At 35.8% G+C, this 25,307-nt stretch overlaps 1 protein-coding gene across 1 annotated transcript in view; it reads left to right on the forward strand.

Moving 5' to 3' along the window:
• LOC150089378 (poly(A) RNA polymerase gld-2 homolog A-like) overlaps window positions 1–25,307 on the forward strand; it is a 191,111-nt gene that overhangs the window by 19,733 nt on the left and 146,071 nt on the right. The window contains exon 2 of the mRNA XM_090368554.1: window positions 5,874–6,486. Within this exon, the coding sequence (XP_090224680.1) occupies window positions 6,062–6,486 (425 nt within the window). The 5' untranslated portion in view covers window positions 5,874–6,061. The remainder of the gene's footprint in view (window positions 1–5,873; window positions 6,487–25,307) is intronic.

Below are 25,307 nucleotides of genomic sequence, written 5' to 3' on the forward strand. Positions count from 1 at the left end.
TAACACATGGAAGAAACTGGCTAATGTTCAGGCACATTGTTGAAAGTGGAAGCCAGTGTGTTCCTTAAGTGTACGAGGTGAATCTTATTTCTGAATGGTTGTTTTAGTGCACCTGTTGATGTGGCATCTGTTGCATGCTTGTGTCCTGCAACTCATTCCAATGAATGACAATGATTTATAACATGAAATTTTAACACAGCTGATTTGCCATTTCAAATAAAACAGCTATTTGCCATTTAAAAATGATGAAACAGGATTTCCTCATCCTCCCTTATGTTTTTAATGATGATTTGAATGTGCAGTATCCTTTAACATTTCTCAACATAAAGAAATAAGGTTAGCTAAGGTCTACTTTTGGCAAACATACTATTCTAAATTGGCTGGCCATGAAACAGACAGACTATGCCAAGGATGTAATATTCTTCTTGAATTTATATACCAGGTTTCAGTTTTTAAAATTTTTTTTGCAAGTCTTGTGGATCTCATGAAGATTTGCTATCAATCATATTCAACAGTTTTGAGAATTAATGAACCCATAAATGCAGTGATGGCTCCAAATATTTTCCTACCCCAGGCACACCTGAATTTTAATAACCTTTTAAGACACTATTTGCCAGAATTCCTTCAAATATTTATTTCTTTATTGCTGGCTATCTGGGTACTGAATACAGCCATCACCACTGAGAGTCGAGCCTCCTCTACCTTGGTGATGTCTAGTGATAGCAGCACAAGCAGGTAATTTCAAAACCTGGTAACCTGTATTTATGTGTGTGTGTGTATATATATATATATATATATATATATATATATATATATTTTTTTTTTTTTTTTTTTTTTTTTTACCCCCTTGTAAAATATCAATTGAATGTAAACAGATAAAATAATTCCTACACAAAACCTTCACTCAGGTGAATTTTTTTTTTATTTATGTAACTAATGTTACTTCTGAAATTCACTTACTAACTTTTAATGAGATATTTATTGCAGTAGTTTCTACTTAATTTGTGTTTTCATTTTCTTAAAGATATTAAGTTTAGGAAGCACTTGTAAATTTATTTTATTTTATTTTTTTTTTTAACAGTTTAAAGTTTTCTGTTTTTGGTACATTTTATTCATAATTATTTAATAGTGCATTAATTAACATTTGAAGAATTATATTTAAAACAAAATCAGGTGAACTTTCTGAATCACAACATTCATCATTAAGGAAGATTTCTTGATTAGCATTAGTAGAGGCATATGATGCAAGAAAGCAAGCTTATACAGCATCAGCAAAAAAATAATAATAATAAAAAAAAAAAAAAAACACCTCCCGTTTTATCCATCTGTTTGCTCCAGAGGTTTGTCTAGTTCTGCCTTGAATTTGTTTAAGCTGTCAACTTCCACAACAACAGATGGAAGTTTGTTCCAGCAATCAACCACTTGCTGGCTAAAGGCAAATTTCTGCACATCTATTTTACAACTGTCTTCCCTTAATTTGAATTTATGCCCCCTCAAGTGCATAATCTGAGCAAGAAGAAGAATCCCATCAGCACTGAGTTTGTTGAAGCCATTCAAGGCCTTATACAATAGTAACAGTATCCTTAGAAAGAATAATTACTAATTGTTTTTGGTTGTTTTATCTAAGAAACATTATTTCTTTCTGAAATGGGTGAGTTTTTGAACAATAATATAATTATGACAAACAGTATTCACAACACCAAGACGAGGACATAACAAACAATCTCTATCCATATTTCTGATGAGCCTATGTCCAGATTTAACCCTCTATCTAGAGCCTTGAAACACAAATCACATTTCAGCTTTTTTTAGAGCTGCATGAACATTGAATAGAGCAGCAAATGATGCTAGGAAACAAGCTTATAGAGCATCAGCCAAAAGACAAACTACTTACCTCATCTGCCTGCTCCTTTCTAATGATACATGTAATTATTCCTTAAATTCATTCAAACTACCTGTTTCCACAGCACCAGTTGATAGTTTTGTTCCAGCAATCAGCTACTCTCTGGCTGAAAGCAAGTTTTTATACATCTATCCTGCAGCTTTCCTTTTTTTAATTTGTCTTCTTGTGTGTGTAGTCTGATAAGAATAAGGTTATCACATCAAGTTTATGCAGTCCATTTAAAAATATCCAGACAGATAAGTAAGAACAGGAAGGACTGGTAAAATATCTGTAAAATCCCTTTCTGAAATATTAATTTTGAAATGAGAGAAAGCATTTTCTAATTTGTTATCAGATCTCCAGCTGTTCTAATTCTTCAAATTGTTCAGCTTTTATGAGATTTTGTGAATGTCATTCTGGTATTCTTGTTCTAACACTTGCAAATATCTTCCTTTGAAAAATGGGATTTGCATACCTTAGAGGAAAATTAATACATATGTATAATTCACTTCCAAATCAATATTTTATATAAATGACTGTCACCATTGTATCTGGTGAGTATGGGCTTGGCACACCCAGGGTCCTGAGCTGGATATCATCATTCTTCTCTTCCTTGGTGATTCCCTTCTACTTTTGACTCTCTCTCAGGGTAACTCATGGAATTTTTTTTTTTTTTTTTAGCTGGTGCAGCAAAAGCCTCAGGCTTCCTTGCACCATGTAGCTAATAATAATAATATTTAAAACTTATCAAAATAATGATTTCAGGCTAATCAAAGGCTAAATAAATGCAACATGAGCAATTTCTGCCAGAATACAGGAAAGAAGTATATGTAAAAAAAAATTTTAAAAACCCCTTTTGAACTCATTCTTCATAAGTCAAATAAAAAATATATTTTAAAATTTATATTTACATTTTTTTAAAAATTATTCAAGTGAATCATTCACTGGCAAACTTTTCTTTTAAGAATTTATAATATTAATTGTAGGAGAGATTACTCTTTTTTACATTAGTTATAATATTTTATTATTTTATTTATATTGCTTCATTTCAAATAAACCAAATGTTCACACCAAAGACCTAATTTTTGCTCTGAAATTAAGACAAAAAATGGGGATATGTACAGATTACTATTTCTTAAGCAGGTATACATTATCTGAAAGTCTGATAGCAATACATGAACAATGCAAAAAGAAAAAAAATAATAATGATAACACTTGATAAATATCCCATAGCTGGCTGCCTTACATAAATTCTAGGAATCATGAGGGATTAGAGTTGATCTACATAATGTACATGTAGAAAAATGCTATTATTACAAGTTTTATGCAAATTAGGTATATACTTACCTGTCATTAACTAATAAAGTCCATGCAATTTACAATCCCTGAAATATAATGATTTCAAAAACTACAGATTGGTTTAACTTATTTAGAAAGTGAATCCAGTATGTTGCAAAAAAAAAAAAAAAAATTAATTATTTTATTTTATTTTTTAACTTACAAAATTGTATTTTTTTTTTTTTTTTGATTATACATGTAATTAAAATATTGCCTACTTTAGATTTTGTTGAAATGAAATTCTATTGATGAATTACACTAGTCCATATTTGAGAAACTTTTCTTTTGGGAAACTAAATAGTTGTTCTTTCAGTTCATTAGGATTAATTTCCTCTACAGTTAAATATAATTTTTTAACATATGTTTACAGGATAATCCACAATAGCAGGTAAAACACAAAAATAGTAATAAACATGGCAGAGACTGATCCATCCTACAACACTTGGATTGTAACTGTTCTTGAGTATATGCAACTGCTTGCTTTGGGTAGGCAGAAGTTATCCCAACATTGTGTGACATCAAAAGTACAATGCAGTCCTGTACCATACAGCGCAGTAAGAAAGGTAGTCCTGTGTTAACCCTGCAATATGTTTGAATTTAATATAATTCATGTGGAGAAGCATAAAATGACAAGCAAATCTCAGTAATATTTTTATTTATTTTCACACTTTTTTTTTGCTGCCCAAGGTCTTGCTGGCTTGCTTCACGAGCCAGCAAGAACCAATTATTCAGCATTGGCAATCAAGTGGTACAAAATCTTGTACTGAAGACAGCTAATATGGTCTTAAAAATAGTAAAAACACTAAGTACAATGCATAGTTCTGTGCTGCAGAACTATACATCAGCAAAAAAAATAATTTTTTTTCACCTATTCATTACCTCCAACAGTTTGTTTAGTTCTTCCTTGCATTTATTCAAGTTATTCACTTCCACAACTTCAGATCAAAGTTTGTTCCAGCAATCACCCACCTGCTGGCTAAAGGCAAACTTCTGCAACCATTCTTGCCCAATTTGAATTTATGCTCCCTCGTGTGTATTCTGTATACTGAGCAAGAGGAAGAATCCCATCAGCATTGAGCTTTTTCAGTTCGTTCAAAGCTTTAAACACCTCCATCAGATCACCTTGTAGGTGCCTAGTCTCCATATTCTGCAATTTGCAGAACTGAAGCCTTTCTTGATTAGAGCATCCCTTTGTACCCTTCACAAATCTCATTGCCCGTTTCTGTGCCACTCCAACAGTTATATGTCCTTCCTAAAATGAGCCCCCGGTCCTGTATGCAGTACTCAAGATGTAGCCCGACCATTGCCTTGTACAATGGAATAATCACCTCCTTATTCCTGCTGGTAAAATTCCTGTATATCATTGACAAAATCCAATGAGCTGCCCTGGCAGGCTCTCTGCACTGCTCGAAGAACTTCATATCTGACTGTCCAATTAACCTCAGGCCTCTTTCATTTTCCACTACCCTGAGTGTAGTGCCACACAGGTGGGGCATTACTGCTACCCTTTTGTAGTACTTTGTATTCGTCAATGTTGAATCTTAATTGCCATTTCTCAGCCAGCTACCTAATTTTTCTAGATCTTGTTGCATACAATCATTACTGTCATTAACCACCCTGCCAATATTTGTTTCATCTGTAAACTTAAACATTAAGCCTTCATCAATATTTTTAATAAATACAGAAAACGAGCACAGCACCGAACCCTGACAACTTTATTGATAACATTAGTCCATGAAGATCAGTGTCCATTGATAACAACTCACTGTCTTCTCCCGCTCAACCATCCCCTTATGCCATGTTCCAATTTATATGGCAGTCTATTATGTGCAACAATATCAAAAGCTTACCTGAAATCCAAGCATATGATATCAAAATTATTTTTTGCATCCAGTTCTTTTGTTACTGCATCACAGGATCCAATCAATTTTGTCAGACAAGATTACCCCTTGACAAACCCATGCTGTAACTGAAGTATAACTGCACTTCTGTTTAGATGGTCCTGCTTCACTTCTCTAACCAGACACTCCATTATTTTCCCTGGAATAGAAGTTAAAGCTAACAGGTATGTAAATAACCATGTCACTTTTTGATCCTCCTTTGTGCATTGGGAATACAGTCATACATCTCCAGTCCACAGGGACCTTTACTGAATCTAAGGATGTTCTCATAGTTATAGCTAAGGGTTTGTTTACCACCTTTGCAGTCTCCCTTAATATATTTGGATAGATTCCAACCACCCCCTCTGCCTTACTTACATATAACTTAAGAAATTTTTCTTCCACTTTCTTCTCACTTATTACAAAATCATTTAGCTTCCTTTTAGAATTTAATAAACTTCTGGCATTCAGTTCCCTAAAGAATTCCTCATGTGTGAATGTAGATGCAAAATACTTATTGAGCTTGTCAGAAACCTGGACAGAATCATCAACAGTTAAACCATTGATATCAAGTGGATCTATGTGATTCATCCCCTTCCTTCTAGTGTTTACATAACTAAAGAAGTCTGCTATTTTTCTTTGCATCCTTTGCCAGAGATTACAAAAAATCTCTTATGTTAGTGGGTTGTGTTTCTTTTTGAACCCACTGTATAATGAACCAAATATGTTATGTTAATATATATATATAATTTTTTTTTTTTTTCCTTTTTCAGATTTCAGGCTAGTATGGGAAGATTTAACACAATTTTTCTTTTAAGTTCAAGATGGAATATATGTTAATGTGCATGACAAGTTTGTCATGACTTCCATTACAGTAATTTTTCAACAGACTATTAATCAGTCTGGAATTAGCATAGTGGATCTTTAATTTTCTTTACCAACATAGATTTCACACAGTAAAATGTATCATTCTGCTTGTCCTACTCCTTGGATACTTGGCAGTGGATGTATTCCCACAAAACTGCCTTTTACTATATCACCATATGGAGATTTACCTCTTCTTGCTATGGATCAAGTTGCTACAGTGATACCTTGTGCCCAAGTATCCAGTGTGATACCAACATTTCCAATAGAAGTTGCCAACATGCGAAGAGTTCCAGTTAGTATGATAGTGCAGAACTCTGAGATATATGGAAGAAAATTGTGGTGTAAAAAAAGTCATTATTGGTCATTAACTCGTCGTCCTTCAAAAGACAGTATTCCTGATGCCTCCAGTAGTGATGACAGTAGAGCAACAGAATCGCGTCCATCTACTCCATCGTCTGAATGTGTCTCACTTGATGCTGAAGAAAATCAAATACAGGAAGCAGTCTTGGAAAAGAAAAAGTATGTGTTTTTTGCTTATTTAAGAGTTTCCTTTATTCAACTATTTTTTTTTTTTAATATTAATAGTATTAAAATTATGTATAGAAGCAAGTTTTGAACAAAATTAGCCAAAAAAAAAACTTTTACTACTTCATTTGCTTTTCCTTCTAATAATTTGTCCAGTCCTCTTTTAAATTTATTCATATTTTACATAATGCTAAGTGGAAGTTTATTCCAACAGTCAGTTGCATTATGGCTGGAGGGAAATTTCTTCCTCTGTTCTCCAACCATCCTCTTTCAATTTACATTTGTCTTATTTTGTGTGTTGTATTAGTCATATGGTGAAAGGAAGCTGCAGGCTTTTGCTGCACAAAGCCAAAAAAAAAAAAAGTAAATAAAAAATAAAATAAACTACCTATGTGATGATTCTCTCCCAACATTTTAGCTGACCTTTGAAATTTTCCCAAGCTGTCAGCCTCAGCCACTCAAGGAGGCAACTTAAACCAGTAATTAACAACTTGTTGGCTAAACGAAAACTTCCCGTAATCCATTCTAAACCTCTTTCCTAGTAATTTGAGTTTGTGATCTCTAGTCTGGGAATTCATTTATAACAGTGAATTTTGCCCTCATTCATTTTTCTTTCTCCTTTTCAGGGCCTTGTAGATCTGAATTGGGTCCTTCTATCCCACATATTTAAAATATTTCCTCATATAGATGTCCTTTTGCCAGTCTCAGCAGTCACATTGCTTATCTTTGGACTCTTTCAGGAAGCTTGAATTTTTTATTTTTAGTTATAGTCTCCATACTTGGACAGTATTCCAAATGATGTGGTCTTACAATTGCCTTGTACAGTGGGATTATGATCTCCCTAATTCTAGAAGCAAATGTTCAATAAATCATCCATTGGACACAGTGGACTCTACCTGCTTGGAGAACTTCATCAGTGTGTATTGTAACCTTCACTAAATCCTTTTCTTCATCTTCTTTTTTAATTTGTTCCACTGAGTGGCGTATGCTATTTTGGAGATGCTATTCCCCAAGTGTAAATATTGCATTTTGCTGCATTAAAATATAGCTGCCACTTGTTTGATCATCTCTGAAGCCTACCTAAGTTGCCCTGAAGAAGTGCACTTGTTTCTGATTATTTATTCTTGACATCTGCAAATTTTTACGTCAAGCTCTAATATCCCTTTGTCAATATCATTTAAGCAAATCAGAAACAACAGTGGTCCCAATACTGATCCTTGGTGGGGAGGGAGCATCTTGCATTAGTCAAGGGGCATCCAACCTGTTTTGGCTAGAGGCAAAAGCAGATAAAATGCTGATGGTCTCAGCTCAGGCTACATGGGTTCATACAGGAAGTGCATAGAGGACTGAGAACAGTTCCTTACCACTAATTACGCATTTCCCAAAATGGAACTGTTAGCTTCTATGTTTACTGTTTAATTTTTTTACATTTAACAGTTAGCTATATAATATCAGTGTAGATACACCATAGTTTATCCATGAATTAAACTACGTACATAGTGCGAAGGCATCATTTTTAATTGTACATACGTCACACTACATGCATAATTTAATTTATGGGTAAATTATGGTATATCTACACTGATATTATATAGTTAATTTAAACCGATATCATATTATGCCTCGTGCATTGAACTGTTCAAATATTTAACAGTTAGATATGATAATATGGATATTACATAACACTAATAGCATTTTTATTATATGGTTATAATAATATTGGTAATTACCAAGGAAGATACATAAACATAAGAAGGCAATACAAAACAATTTGACTATTACTAAAAATTAATATTTTCAGAAGCTGGTATAAAACTCAAAGTATTAATTATATGGTGCGGAAAGCTCTAGGCTTTTGCTGTACCAGTCAAAAAAAATAATAATAATAAATAAATAAATTACCTAGTGATTCCTACTTCACAACTCCAGCTGATCTCTGAATTTTCCACACTGCTAGCCTCAACCAACCATGGAGGCAATTTATTCCAGTAAATATTTTGTGATATGCAAGTTTTAAACTTGGGAATATGTAACTTAAGGCTGTTTACATGGCTAGGGGACTGCACGATGTGAAGGAATGTGCTATAAAGGCTATGTGCAGCCTATTCTTTCACATTGTGCTGCAGGCTGCATCCTCCCCTGCTAACACAAATTTGACAAGTAATATTAATCACAACCTTTATGCTCCTGTCTGTATCCACCTTCTAATCCATCTGAAGAGCTTCCCTGTGATCCTAGTATAGCCCAACATATATAGTAACTATTGTGCAGGACTGCATCAAGTGCTTTTATAAAATCCAAATAAACAATGTTGAAGTTATTTTCTGTATCCAATTTGTGACTGTCAAAATAGCAAACCAAGTTTGTTAAATATGATTTTCCCTTTTCAAAACTGTGCTGTGTAAAGCGAGAATCTGTCATAGTCTCCTTTAGTAAAATTAAAACCCATTCCTTTACCTTTATCAACTGCCACCTTGTTCCTCATCATATATATTCATTTCTTGTTAATGGTTTCTCATACTGTCGGCCCTATGATGTCATCTGGTTTGTGGGTGATGATGTGGTCTAGAATAGTCTTGTCCCTAGTACTTTCCCTAATGTGTTGATACAATAATAATCTAATTGACTTATAAAATTTTGTTCCCATGTTGGGTTTTCCTCCCACTTGCTGCAATCAATAAGGGGCAAATTGAAATTGCCTTTAATAAGACATTCACCTTTGCTTGCCATTCATTGTCATCTGGACATAGCAGCTCTCATCATAACTTTCATATTTTTCTTGTCTGTAGGTTACTCCCATTCTTATACCTTTGCTTCCAGCTAACTGGTTAGCTGGAAGCAAAGGTTGTGGAGTTGCAAAGGGTGCACACAAATTCTGTATTAGCCTGGTGCCATCACAGATTCTGTATTAGTATGTGTATCTCCTGAATATGTGAAAGTTTTTGTTGCAAACTCAGGCAACTTTAGATAAGAAGTATCACCCCACTGCCCTTTCTACCTCCCCTATCCCTCTTAAACATGTTGTATGTGCTCAGAGAATTTCATATCTGACTGCACAATTACCCCCAGACCTTTTTCATTTTTTACTACACTGAATGTAGTTCCACACAGTTAAGTTACTCTGAAATTACTGCTACATGTGTGCAGTACCTTGCATTTGGAAATGGCAGTTGAAATTTAACAATGACAAATGCAAGGTACTGCATATGGGTAGCAGTAATATCGGAATAACTTATCAACTGTGTGGAACTACATTCAGGGTAGTAAAAATGAAAAAGACTTGGGGGGGGTGTAATTGTGCAGTCAGATGTGACATTCTTTGAGCAGTGCAGACATACTACCAAGACATATCATGGAGTTTTGTCAATGATATGTAGAAAGTTTGCTAGTAGGGATAAGGCGGTGATTATTCCTTTGTACAAGATCATGGTTGGGCTGTATCTAGAGTATTCTATACAGGTCTGGAGGCCTCACTTTTGGAAGGATGTAGATCTGCTGGAATGGGTGTGGAGAAGGGTAACCAGATTGGTGAAGGGAACAAAAGAGTTCTCTTACCTAGAAAGGCTTCAGTTCTGCAAATTGCAGTAAGCATCTGTAGACTAGGCACCTGTGGGGGTGATCTGATTGAAGTGTTTAAGGTCTTGAATGGATTGAGTAAGCTGAATGTGAATAGCGTTCTTCCTCTTGCTGAAACTACACATGAGGGGGCATAAATTTAAGTTGAGGAAGGGTGGTTGTAGGATAGATGTGCGGAAGTTTGCCTTCAGTCAGTGAGTGGTTGATTGTTGCAATAGGTTTCTATCTGTTGTTGTTGTGGAAGTGGATTGTTTCAATAAATTGAAGAAAGAACTGGACAAATTCTTGGAGGGTAAAGATGGTGTGTGTGGGTGTTGATGCTATATAAGCTTGTTTTCTTCATTTGCATCATTTTCTTTCTTCTACTACTATATACCATAGTGAAATTTATCATCCCTATTTCTGGATGACACCATTTCCTTTAGTCTTATTATATCAGCATTAGTTGGCCTAATCAGCACTTCAAATTCACTCGTTTTATGGATAACACTTGTGACATTACTTTCAATGCAGTTAACATTAAGTGTTCTTGTTTACTACCTTGGCATATGTTTTTAAGTTATTTAAGCTTGTTTTCCTAGCATTAGCTTCTTGTTCATTAGACATGGCTACCCGTGTCAGGGAAATGGGAAATATATTGTGCAAAAAGGATAGGTGGAATAGTACCAGGGTATGTCTGCCAGGGGTAAAAGTTGATGACGTTGTAGAGCAGATATCATCTTTTAAGGGCAAAAAAATGATATCTTTGTACATGTTGGCACTAATGACATTAAGCATAGAAGATCTACGGATTTACTTAACAAGTACAGGTCAAGGTTGAAAAAAAAGTTGCGAGTTAGGGTTAAATTCGAAAGTGTCTGCAATTCTGCCCAGACACGATAGAAGGGAGTATATGATGAGAGCCTTGTCAATCAATTCCACCCTGGAGAGATTGTGCAAGGCTCATGGGGTAGAATTTTTTTCAACATGGTCTGTGCTCGTTAACAGGAGAGATCACTTTTACTGGAATGGGATACACTTAAATAGAAAGGGTGCAAGAATATTTGCTGATGCTATCAAGGTGTTAGGTGGGTTAGAATACTGCTAGCTTGGGAGGATACACAGACCAAGAGATTAACAATAGTCACAGCAGAGGTGAAAGCGATCCTTGCACTGCTTCTATTGGAATAAGCAGCAGCTTCATAGGAGTATAGTAAATAAATTCGATGAATTTGAAGTGCTGGACAAGACATCAAAGGCGGATATTGTTGGGACATCAGAGATGTGGTATGACACAGATATAAGGAATTCAGAATTGGAATTTGCGGTGTACAGACAGGACAGGAAGGGAGGAGTGGTTATGCTGTTCGTTAGGAAACACATAAAATCTAAGGCAGTACATCCAGTTGACATGGGTGGACAGTGCAACGTTGAGTCAGTTTGGTGTGACATAAGCACTGGGAAAGCAAAAATGAGGGTAGGAGCTTGTTATATGCTTAATGATTCTGAGGAGTACAATGAATAATTATACAGAGAAATAGTGGGTCAGTAAATCAGAGTGTCTTATAATGGAGGATTTTAACTTCCCAGATATTGACTGGAACTTGTGGGTTGGTCACCTGCACACTAGTAAGGTTTTTGTGGATTTATTAGATGATTGTTTTTCTACAGCAGCATGTTAGAGAGGCAACCAGAGGGAATAACACTCTTTATCTTGTTCAGCAGTGATTATTCATGCATTATGAATTTACAGATAAAGGAACGACTATGTAGCAGTTATCACAGTGTACTAATGTGGGATTTACTTAAAGATATAACTACCTTCAGGGGTAAAGGGAAGGGTTTTTACTTTCATAAAGGTGGCTACAGTGATCTCAGTTTTTTTTTTTTTAGGTTTTATACAGTGGGACCAACTGATGATGTTACCAACAGCAAATTCCATTTGGGTTTAGGCCCAAATGGATGTCAGATGAACTAATGAGACTTGTGGAAGAGAATAAAAATGCATGGAATGCATATAAATTATCAGGCAACACAGATGCCCATGGTGTGTGTGTGTGTGTGTGTGTGTGTGTGTGCAAGGTAGTCTGTAATCAAGTCACAAAGGTTAGGCAAGCGAAGGCAGATTATGAGAAATCTTTGTCAATGGATGCAAAGAAAACCACTAAAGGCTTCTTTACTTATATAAACTCTAAAAGGAAGTGGATGAATCAGATTGGTTCATTTGACTTCATTGGTTTGACTGTACATAACCATTCTCAGATAGCTGCTAAGCTAAATGAGTATTTTGCCTCTACATTCACACATGAGCAGCTATTCAAGGAGGAGGAGACGGCCAGATGTTTATTGAACTCTAATAGGGATTTAAATGATTTTGTAATAACTGAGAGCAAAGTGGAGGAGAAATTAAGTTAAACATAAGAAAGACACCTGGGGTGGATAAGATCTATCCAGTTATATTAAAGGAGGTGGCAAAGGAAGTAAACAAAACATTAATCATAGTTATGAGATTCCTTGGACTCAGGGGAAGTACCCCACGTGCTGGAGATGGGCAAATGTAGCTCCAATTCACAAAGGGGGATCAGAAGGTGACAATTAATTACAGACCTGTTGGTTTGACTTCTGTTCAGGGAGAATAATAGAGTCACTGGTGAAAGAAGCATTGCAGGATTATCTAGACAAGACTGCAGTAATAATTCGGACACAGCATGGGTTTTTTTTTTTTTAGGGGAAGTCTTGTCTGACCAATTTGATTGGATACTATGATGAACAAAGGAACTGGATGCGAAAAATAATTTTGATATCATATTTCGGGAAAGATTTTGATACTGTTGCACATGGAAGACCACTGTATAAATTGGAAATTGGATTAGTATGGCATTAAGGGCAAGTTGCTACAATGGATAAAAGGATGGTTGAGTGGGAGAAGACAGAGTGTTTGTCAGTGGACACTGCTGTTCGTGGCCTAATGTTATTTGTGGTGTTCTCCAGGGTTCGGTGTTGGGCCCATTGTTGTTTTGTATATTTATCAATGATATTGATGAAGGTATATGAAGCTTAATGTCAGAGTTTGCAGATGATACAAAGTTCAGTGGGTTGTTAATAATAGTAATGACAGTATGCTGCTGCAACAGGATCTGAAAAAGTTGGGCAGATGGGCTGTGAGAGGTAGCAACTGAAGTTTAACATTGAAAAATGCAAAGTATTGCATACAAGTAGCAGTAACCCCAGAGAAATGTACCAACTGGGTGGCATTACAATTAGGATAGTGGAAAATGACCTGGGGGTAATTGTGTAGTCAGATATGAAGTTTTCTGAGCAGTGCTGACAGCCTGCCAGAGTAGGTCATGGGGTTTTGTCAGTGATATATACAGGAATTTTGCTAGCATGGATAAGGAGGTGATTATCCTCTTGTATAAGGCAATGGTTATGCCATACCTTGAGTACTGCATACAGGCCTGGAAGCCTCATTTTAGGAAGGACGTAGGATTGTTAGAATGAGTACAGAGAAGGGCAACAAGACTGGTGAGGGGGACGAAGAGGGTGCTCTCACAAAGAAAGGCTTAAGTTCTGAAAATTGCAGCATCTGGAGACAAGGCACTTGTGAGGCAATCTGATTGAGGTTTATAAGGCTCAATGCTGATGGGATTCTTCCTCTTGCTTAGATTACAAAACTCCGATGGCATACACTCAAATTGAGGAAAGACAGTTGTAGAATAAATGTGAGGAAATTTGCCTTTAGCCAGCAGGTGGTGATTGCATGGAGAAATTTCCATTTGTGATTGTGGAAGTTGATAGCTTAAATAAATTCAAGGGAGAACTAGACAAACATTTGAAACAAATGGATGGGTGAAATGGGAAGGGTTTTTTTTTTTGGCCGATGCTGTATAAACTTGCTTTTTTGTATCATATGCCTCTGCTAATGCTAATATCTTACCAATATCAGCTGTTGCAGCAACAAACAAGAACTCTTGAGTCATGTTTGATCCGAATCATAAGATATCAGAAAGAGTAAAGATGCTATATATAATTTATTGAATTCTTTTTAAAGCCTTAGCACTTCAATTAATTCATTGTGCTGATACTTAGTTTCCATATGCTGCAATTTACAGGACCCAAGCCCTTCTTGGTAAAAGTACCCTCTCATATATCCCCAACCAGGGATAGATTGTGATTGCTACAAAGTGGCTCAGGAAATATTTTTAAACTACACGTATCACTTGCCAGTCACAGGGGTTATAGATCCGAAATCTCATTATTGGAAAATGCTTGAAAGACAGCTCATTCTGGCCTTCAGTGTTCTGTGTCACAGGTACCAAGAATACAATGCGGAGATGGGGGAAACTCCCTGGTGCCTTCAGACGACTGTCACACTTTACACTTGCCTGAAGATTTGTAGTTAAATGCTAATTTTGGGATCTGATTTGGGTTCATTCTTTCTATGTGACTGATCCATTTTTTTCTGATACCATTTTATGTCATTTACTACATTATCTACTTTTAATTTTCACAAATATGTGAATTTCTTTGATGGTCTCTAGCCTTGTTAAGCCTTATAATGGTCTTAAAAATCTCATTTGTGCTACTTCTATTTTTGTGCACCTTTTTTAATTATTACCCAAGTCTCACAATTGTAAAAGATGATTTATTTTAAGTTTCAATAAAATTGAAATGTAAAGGAAAAAAGATTAAAGGTTATCAAAACATGGTAAACTACTAAAATCAATCACTTGGGCACAAAATGTGACCAGAACTAACTAGGAACCAAAACTAAACTGAAAACAACAACATTAATGAGCAGTACCGTGAAGTATGCAGTGAAAGTAGCTCCCAGTCAGGAAATTATAGTTACTAAAGAGAAATTTTAAAAACAATACTTCAATAAACTTTAAGTTAGTTAGAATCCCCTGAGTAGATATTCCATTTCCCATAATATTGCCAGGCAGGAGGATACATTAAATGTATGTATATCTTAGTGTTTTATAGCCACAGGCACAGGAAACTTGTGCTAGGACAAACAGCTTTAGAAAATTAACACAGATAAATTAGTCACATGCACAAAAAATAATTTCTGGCACAATAAAAGATGCTTTCAAAGTTTCTCCTTGTCATGAATTGGAAATGCTCTGCAACAGTTCCAGTTTAGCTGGAAATTCCACCATTTTCTCATTATTTACAGAATCTGTTATAAAAGTAAATTTTTAATAGAAAAATCAAAGTACAGCTTTGGATGATAAATTACAGTTGATTAAACATTGAAGAGCATCAAAAAGTCTTTGGACACAGCCTCTTGGGTGTCCAAATACTTAACTTCTCCCAAGGTGTTTGCCATGAATAGTGCTATTCTAGAACAGAGTGTTATAGTGAATGAGTGTTGAGTGATCCATGTTATAGCAGGGGAACAGTTGTACTTACAATTAAAAATCTGCAGATTAGCAGACAATAGTTGAGAATAAAATATCACCATACTACACTTATTCTTATATATCAAGTGAAATAGAGATCCTCATTGATAGCTCTATGTGAGCATAAAAGTTCTGTGGAAACATGTTATCCTTCCTTTGCTTTCTCTGTGAATAGGAGCTAAATTTGACCATTGGGTTTAAAACATGACTAAAATAGACTAATCTCACACCTGGAAACAAATTTCATCCATAAACCCCTTGTCACCTCAAGCTTTGTGTGACAAGTCACCCAATGTACTTTGTTGTGAGTGATACCACTACATATAATAGTAGAACTAATGGCCCTAAATAAAGAGAGATACTGTTATTTTGTATATCATTTCAGAATTGCTTGAAATAAGTAATGCTGAACTCCACCCTCATGTTTTTGATGGACCATACATCAGAGGTGTTGCAAAATAATTTCATATTTCACTGTCTCAAAATGAAGTGGGGGTTTGGTAAGCAATGAAGAGCATTGTTAAGAACTTTTAGTTCATTTATAAATCAAAGATCTAAAAGAAGATCATCAATAACATGCTTATTAGTTGCAGCATGAGTGTGAAGGATTGGTCCTCCTTAGTGGATTGTGGCAAGTGCAATGCACCTGAACTTCCAATTGAAAAGAATCCTAAATGAATCCTTTCTCCCCTAAGAAAGGGGAGAAAGTCTCCCATTACTGGCAAGGAGGATTGTATACACTAAACTTTAATTCCTGCATCCAGGTCTCCTGAATTCTAGGACTGGCTCTGAGGTTGAAGGTTCGTTAGTCACAGCCACCTTGAATACTTTCCATATAATCTTGATGTAGTGAGTGAAGATCAAGGTGTAAAGTCTTGCGAAGATATAAAGACTATGGAAAACAAAAATACCAGTGTCAATGAAATAAGGTAATCATGACTAACTATTGTTGTATTTGAGAAGGGATTCATGCAATTAACACAAAAGTGTTTCAAAAAAGCACAAATTTATTCATGTTTTAAAATAAAATAAAATATTGATCTAGTGAGACAACCAAATACCTACGTACAGGGTGTTCATTTTAAAATGCAACCACAGTTTCATTTCATAATATTTATTATAATAACAACCAAATATGTAAAACAATAAAATAATTACTTATGTACAGTTCACAAAAGATGCTAAAAGTGCTCACCATTATGCCGAATACAAGCATTCACTCATTTCACACATTGTGTGCCACTGAATGAAGAGTTTTGATTTATTCTTGAAGTAGCCTCCGAGATGACTGTTTTCAGTTGCTTTATGGTGTGAGGATTACTGTCATAAACAAGAACTTTTAGATGGGCCCAAAAAAATAAATCTGTTGGAAATAGGTAAGGAGACCTATGGAGCCATAAGCCCTGTGAAATCAACTGTTCTCCAAAAAATTCTTGCAGTAATTCCATGGTCATTTGCATTATATGGCAATTGGCTCCATCTTGTTGAAACCAGGATTACCTCTTATCAATATTATCTTATCCTCTTATCTTATCTTATAAGAGATTGATAACAGGTATTCCTGATTTATCAGTTGATTCAACCATTTTCTGATTGAGATGCTGAGGTTTTTACAATTATTAATGACTTCATGCAGGTAGTTCATTTACCTACCAGAATACCAGGAAATTATAGCCACACAGCCAACATTCTTGATCTTTTTCTTGCGAACAGCTCTTCTAAGTACATGGTCGAGGCAAAGTGGTCTTTTAGGCATCTCAGATCACAACATGGTGATGGTCTCTTCTCCAGTGGAACCTTTTTCTTGTGGCCAGTCTCAGCCTTGTGTTGTTTGGCATTGCAAGAATGCAAAAATCTGTGAGATTTCTTTTTTTTTTTCCATTGGTTGAATTACTGTTTGAAATCTTCTGATGTCAACATTTGCTCAGATTGTATCAGTCAAATTATTCTTGTAGGGATGAAATAATTTATTCCACACTCTACCTTAAAATCTCATCCTTTATCTAAACCTTGGTTTTCCAATAAAAGTGCTAAGACTGTGCAAGACAATTGTGTGTTGCGATTGGCTTACATCCAAATCTCTGGTTAATTTTCTGCCTACATAAAAAGCTTGAAACAACTGTAAAGCAATTATTAATCAGAAGAAACTATATTCTGAACAGGCTAAGAGTAGAAAACTTGCTTCTTGTCCAAATGGTAGTCAAACATTCTGGTCTCTTGCCTAAGCTACGAGGGGCGATCACTTAATTTGCGGTTGGTTCAAGATTTTGTTTACTGCACGAACTTTCCATAACTGCAGCTAGAGGTACTCTTCCAGATCGCTACTGAGCAGACTCTGTATGCACATTCCGGTACTTGTCAAGCTAGTGTTGCGTGAAGAGTTTTTTTTTTTTTTTTTTTTTAGCCGCAGTTCACTGATAATAGTTTTGAAGCAAGTATCATGTTGGACATGCAGATTGAACAGTAATGTGATTTGTTATTGTGTCAGATGGGACTTAAATGCATCAGAAACAGTTAAAGAAATGAATGAAGCATATGGTAATGAGTGTCTTGGTAGGATGTCCATATTTAAATGGCACAAGTGACACAGTGACGGCCATGAGTCTGTTGGAGATGACCCAAGACCTCGTCAGCCTTCCTCCTTAACAACTCCTGAGCAAATCACAAAAGCCAGGAAATCTTGGATGAAGACAGGCAAATTACACTTCATGAATTAGCTGTTAGAATGTCCATTTCATACAGTAGTGCTCACAATATTGTGAATTATCACCTGAAAATATCTCGAATCTGTGCCTGCTGGATTCTACACAATTTGACTCCAGAACAAAAACAGCAAAGAAATAATTGATTGTCTTGAAACACAGGGTCAAAACTTCTTAAATTGAATAGTGACGCGATGAAACTTAGATTTTTCACTATGATCCAGAGACAAAACAAGAGTCGTGAGTGGAACCATTGATTCACCAAGACCTGAGAAATTGAGTTTCTCATTTGGCTGACAAACAATGGTTCTTGTGTTTATTGACATAAAAGGCATTCTTGTTACACATTTTGTGCTTCATGGAACAACTATGAATAAGGAAACATATTCTGAGGTTCTCAGTCAAACCTCTTCATGCCATTCATGAAAAACATCAAGAATTTCCAGTGTGAAGTGATTTCTCTATCAAGACAATGCCAGGCCCCACATGGCTAATATTGTGCAGGCAGTGATCACGGCCATAGGTACCATGGTTCTGCCACATTCCCATTATTCACTGGACTTAGCCCTGTGTGATTTCTTCCTATTTCCACGTGTGAAGAAAGCTCCAGACAGTTAGCATTTTGTATCCGACAACGATGCTCGCAGAGCCACAATGGTGGATGTACTTCATGGTATTTCGAAAAATGGCTTGCAAGAAGCATTTAATGTGTGCATACGACAGTGGCAAAAGTGTGTAAAGTTCAAGGGAAAGTATTTCAAGAAGAAGAAATCCACAAAAGATTCAGATGATGACAAGATAAGATCTTGACCAGTCCACAAATTAAATGATCACCTTTCATATTGGCCTCAACTTTTGTCCATCTCTATTCCTACCACTGTTAAAATCTAGTGGTTCTCTTGCTACCTCAGCTAAAAATAAATCCGACCTGCTAGCATTCTAGTTTTCTTCTAACTGTTGTATTGATGATCTTGGTAAACTACCTATGGCCATTTTCAGTATGCTCTATTCAATGCTCCTCCGGTCTTTCCATCAAAAGGATGTCAGAAGAATTTTGAACAGTCTTGATACCAAAAAAGTGCCCATTCCTAATAGTATTTTTCCACTTGTTACCAAAACCTGTGCTTACTCATGTTCTATGTTTCCTTTTTACACTTTCTTATTCCACCGATGTTTTCCTTTTTGCTTGGAAATTTGCTTACATCCAACCAGTTCCTAAAAAGGGTGATTCCCTCCCATCCAATTAACCCATGCACTTACTTCTACTCTTTTTAAAGTAATGGAGACATCCATTAACCACCAACTCCTAAACTATCTAGAAACCTTCCATCTGATCAACGATTGCCAGTACAGATTCAGTCAGTGTTGATCCACTGGTGATATACTGGCTTGTGTTACCCATCTATGGACAAATTCAGTGGAAACGTTTGGTGAAACTGAGGCAGTTGCTCTTGACATTTCAAAGGCTTTTGATCATGTTTGGCATAAAGGCCTTCTAAATAAGCTTCTATCTTATGGTTTTCCAACTGTTTTTTTGGAACTGGGAGTTTTCTCTCTTGCTGCTCACTGTGGTGATGGTTGATGACTCTGTCTTCTAATTTCTCTACTAATGCTGGTGTTTCTCCCACTCTTTTTGTCTTGTATATTAATGACTTACTATTGACTGGAAATCATATCCATAGTTTTACTTATGATAGCACATTGCATTCCACCGTCCATTTTGAGAAACCTTGCCTTGAACAAACAGCTTCAACTTCTCGAATATTCCCTACCATTTCCTTAAATGCTGATTTCCAGGTAATTCTCTAATTGGGCAAAGATAACTTAGTTAATTTTAACACTTCTAAAACTTATCTCTCAAAAAGAATTCTTTTGCTCCTATGCTTATCTTTAAAGACACCTTTTTTTTTTTTCTTTTTTTTTTTTTTTTTTTGACAAGCTCACATGACTCTATTAGGAATCATCTTGGCTTCTAATCTCGTGGCATAATCACATCACAAATATTGCTTACTCAGCTTCTAAAAAAACTTTTCTTCTTTACTTTCATTAATTTTCTTACAAATAGCTACTCGCTCTGTACAAATCTCAAATCCACACTACCATATGGTATTGTTTCCGCGTCTGTGGTGGTGCCCCATAACCTATCTCAGGCTTCTAGACTCCATTTAAAAAAGAGCAGTTGGGTTAATTAATGGCCCATCTCTTACAGTCTCTCTGTTCTCATAGATGTTCTGTTTCTGCTGCATGCCTTTTCTATAGATATTTCATTGGACACTGTTCTTCCAAATTGGCTTCTATAATTACCCTTCTCCCTCTCTCTCTCTCTCTCTCTTACAAACCATTCTGAACATGAGCCATAATGATTCATCATCCATTTACTTTCCATCTTCAAACTCATAGAACCAACTTTTCCTATTCCTGATTTTTTTTTTTCAACTTCTGTTTTCTGGAACAACCTCCCTTTAAATATAATTCCTGAAAATTGCAATCTACAGAAATTCATGTCTAATAAATTTGATGAGTTTGAAGTGTTGGGATATCACAGATGTGGTGCGACTCAGATATAAGGGAAGGCGAATTTGAATATTGGGAGTACAATGTATACAGAAAGGACAGATAGGATAGGAGGGGTAGGGGTTGTGCCCTTAGTTAAGAAACACACAAAAATCTAAGACAGTGAATCCAGGTGACATGGATGGCCAGTGCAATCTTAAGCACTTGGAAGGCAAAAATGAGAGTAGTAGTGTATTACAGGCCTAATGAGTCTGGTGAATACAACGAAAAACTGTACAGAGAAATAGTGGTCCAGTAAATCAGATTGTTTTATAATGGAGGATTTTAACCTTCCAGATATTGACAGGAACTTGTGGGTTGGTCACTTACACATTAGCTAGACTTTTGTGGATTTATTGGATGATTGTTTTCTACAGCAGCATGTTAGAGAGGCAACCAGAGTGAGTAATACTGTTGATCTGATTATTGGCAATGTTTATTCATGCATTAAGAATCTGCAGATAAAAACCTATCACAGCATATTGATTTACTTAAAGATGTAACTACCATCAAGGATAACGAGAGGGGCCTCTACTCGGGACAGTTTTTAAATTCTATACGATATTACCATCAGCAAATTGTAAGTGGGAAGCATTAAAGAAATTAATCATGGAAGCTACCTACTGGGCTTTTCATACCAAATAAGAAATACTGTTCAACGTTTAGGCCTAAATGGATGTCGGATGAACTAATGAGACTCGTGGCAGAGAATAAAAATGCACGGGATGCATAAATTGTTGGACGACACAGAAGTCTATGGTTGATATAAGCTGGCCTGTAATCAAGTCACGAAGGAGTTTAGGCAAGTAAAGGCAGATTATGAGAAATCTTTGGAAAAGAAAGATACAAAGAAAAACAGCAAATATTTCTTTGCTTATGTAAATGCTAGAAGGAAGGGGATGAATCAAATTCATCCACTTGATATTTATGGTTCAATTGTTGATGATCCTGTTAAGGATCATCAATCCTAAATTCACACATGAGGAATTCTGTAGGGAAATGAAGGCCAGAAGTTTATTGAACTCTAACAAGTAGCTAAATGATTTTGTAATAAGTGAGAGGAAAGTGGAAGAAAAGTTGTTGAAGTTAAATATAACAAAGGCATCTGGGGTGGATGGGATTATTTCAGACACATCATGGGTTTGTTAGGGGAAAACTTGTCTGACCAATTTGATTGGATACTATGGTGTGTGTGGTCACAAAAAACTAGATGCAAAAAATAATTTTGATATATTCTTTGATTTCAGGAAAGCCTTAGATAATTTTGCACATAAAATAATGCTGTACCAATTGGAGCAGTCTGGCATTAAGGGCTAGTTGCTGCTATGGATAAAGGGATGATTGAGTGGGAGAAGACAGAGTGGTAATCAATGGACATTGCTCTTTGTGGACTAATGTTATTAGTGGAGTCTTTCTCCCCATTGTTCAGTGTTTGGGCCATTGTTGTTTTCTGTATTTATCAATGATATTGATGAAGGCATAACAGGCTTAATGTCCAAGTTTGTACATGACACAATGGTTGACTGGTGGAGTAATGACAGTAGGCTAGTGCAACAGGATCTCAAAGTTATGCAGATGGGCTGAGAAATGCCAAGTACTGCATATGGATAACAGTATATGGATCCCAGAGTAATGTACTAACTATGTGGTACTACACTCAGGGTACTGAAAAAGACTGTGGGCAATTGTGCAGCAGATATGAAGTTCTCTGAGCAGTGCAGACAGGCTCTCAGGACAGTTCATGGGGTTTTGTCAATGATATTTAGGAATTTTGCCAGCAGGGATAAGGGGATCATTATACCATTGTATAAGGTAATGGTCAGGCCACATCTTGAGTACTGCATACGGTACTGGAGGCTTCATTTTAGGCAGGATGTAGAGCTGCTGGAATGAGTGCAGAGAAGGGCAGCGAGATTGGTAAGGGGAACAGTCGGGTGCTGTTACCACGAAAGGCTTCAGTTCTGCAAATTGGTGCCTCCGTAGCCAGGTGGGTAGGAGCGGCAGTGCGTAGCACACACTTCTTGATGAGACTGGGGTTCAAGCCTGTGACCACCAAATACAGAGGATGCAGAAAGGTCGGGGAATGACCACGCATATCCCCGGAGCAATATGGCCTTAGTTGCTAATGCTCCTAAAAACAAAATAACAACAACAGTTCTGCAAATTGCATAATGTGGAAAATAGACATCTGTGTGCTGATCTGATTGGTTTTAAGGCTTTGAATGGATTGAGTAAGCTCATTGCTGATGGGAATTGAGGAGGCATAAATTCAAATTGAGAAAGACAGTTGCAGAATAGATGTACGGAAGCTTGCCTTTGGCCAGCGAGTGGTTGTTTGTTGGAACAAACTTCCATCTGTTGTTGTGGGAGTTAATAGCTTAAATAAAATCAAGGAAGAATAGACAAACTATTGGAGGGAATGGATAACTGAAATTTGTATGTTTTTATTTTGTCTGATGCTTTATAAACTTGCATCACATGCCACTACTCATGCTAATGTTTACAAGTTATCTTCTTTCATTTTCTCAACTTTAAACTCACACGTTGCTAAGTACTTTTGGTTTAATACCTCTCATGTTTGGGGTTTACATTAAAAAAAAAAAAAAAAAAAACCTTTGTAACAAGGTGATAAATTGTGGTTTTGTCTGACACTCCTGGAAATGCTTGATAGAAAGCTTTTTGCATGACATGATTTCCTACCAAAATAATGCTTCACTATGAAAATTATTTGTTCAAGAGTCAGAGCAATCATTCTAATCAAAAATTTGAATTTTTTTTTTCTGGTGCAATGCACCAACACACATCAGTTTTCCACGTTTCTAACAGCTCATTTGCTTAAAGTTGTCTCGTCTCACTGATTAAACTCAGTCAGCTCCCTCTACCAACAACCAATAAAAAATGTAACACAAACAACGTACAGAAACTAACAATTGTGGGTTGCATTTTAAAATAAATATCTTTTATATTACCATTTGTTTTTAATAATCTGTACCAAAAATTGTCTGCTCAATATTTTAAACTAAGCTGATGGAATAATAAAGGTAATTTTTCATACACAAAAAGCATTTTGCTTATTGGAGGCTTGAAGTGGTGAAACCCATGTTTAGTCTCTAGAGCAAAGTTTCCGGCATCCCCCTCTCCCCATACTTCTCCTTCAACCCATGCACGGTACTAAGTACTATAGGTTTTGATACCTTTTTGCATTTGGGGTTTTCATAAAAAAAAAAAAGGAAAGAAAAATAAAATTCATATAAACATGTTTGATTCTGAATGGTCACAGAGCTTGGGCTGTTTGAATTTTAAAATATGGCTATGGGGTTTTGAATGGTAAAAAGAATTAAAAGTAATAAAATAATATAAAACAAAATAAGAATAAATGGACACATACGTGCTACAAATAAACTATTTTTACTTTCAAAACTTCATAGCTATTTGTTAAAATTCAAACACCCATAGCTCTGCAACCATTTAGAAATGGACACATGTTTGCTTATATAAACATGACTTCTTTTTATTTGTTTTGGTGTATGGAACTACCCCTATAATTTTGTCAGTGTAATTTAGAAATATCCCATATATTTAAAAATGTGAACCAGACGGCCTCCGTAGCCGAGTTGGCGCATTATAACCTTAGTTGCTAATGCGCCAATAAAACCCAACCAACCAACTGTCGCCGAGTGGTCAGGAGCGGGAGTGCTGTAGCACACACTCTGAGTAGACTGGTGCTCAAGCCCCTGACTGCTAAATACAGTTGATCTGCCAAACTGCACTGGACCAGTATGGCAGATTATGGTCCATTTCCTTCAGCATGAATTGTTGAGGAGGCTTCCATCCTGCAGTGGGTTGATAATGGTTGCAGTTTACTTTTTTTTTCTTCTTTTTTTTTTTTAACCACCTATACTTTTTAATTTTATGCAAAAAATTGATTAGAATTAGCACCTAAAAATTGTACTGGTTCATCTCTTTTCATTGAAAAAATGGTAGTGTGTGTTTTTTTTTTTTTTTTTTTTTTTTTTAACAAGTTTAGTCAATTGCTGTAATTCTAAGCACAAGGTGTATATCAACTCAAATTGTACAATATTTTTATTTATTGAGAATCTGTGTTACCCATAGACCAATGATTTGTATTCTGTAGATTTATGTCACTGTGTGTCATGCATGAACACTGTGTTCAAGAATATGCTGTTTGAAATAATTACTAATAGAACCAAGTTCTCTTCACAAATGAGTCTGGGTACATATTGCAACCTAATTCTCAATGAAGTAATGGGTTGCTAGTGGTTCAGAAGTAGAGATTAGCTCCTAAGACCAGTAGTCCTTCCACATGCCATAGCAACAGAAGAAATTTGTTTTCATGGCTGATGCTTTTTTTTGGGAGCTACTTTGAGAAGACACTCATAAAATGTTATGAGTGTCTTCGAGAAGACACTCATAACATTTTATGAGTGTCTTTTTTTTAATTAAATTACTCTTAGAACTTTTTGGGCAGACTGTGTATGTGTATACACTATACTACTAAAAATTATGGGATACTTATGTATAAAATGTATTTATTCAAAGAAACTAATAAAATGTTAACCCACCTTTAACCATGAAGACT

Source organism: Mastigoproctus giganteus, chromosome 2, assembly GCF_048544385.1.
Source record: "Mastigoproctus giganteus isolate SK-2022 chromosome 2, ASM4854438v1, whole genome shotgun sequence".
Classification (NCBI taxonomy): Eukaryota; Metazoa; Arthropoda; class Arachnida; order Uropygi; family Thelyphonidae; genus Mastigoproctus; species Mastigoproctus giganteus.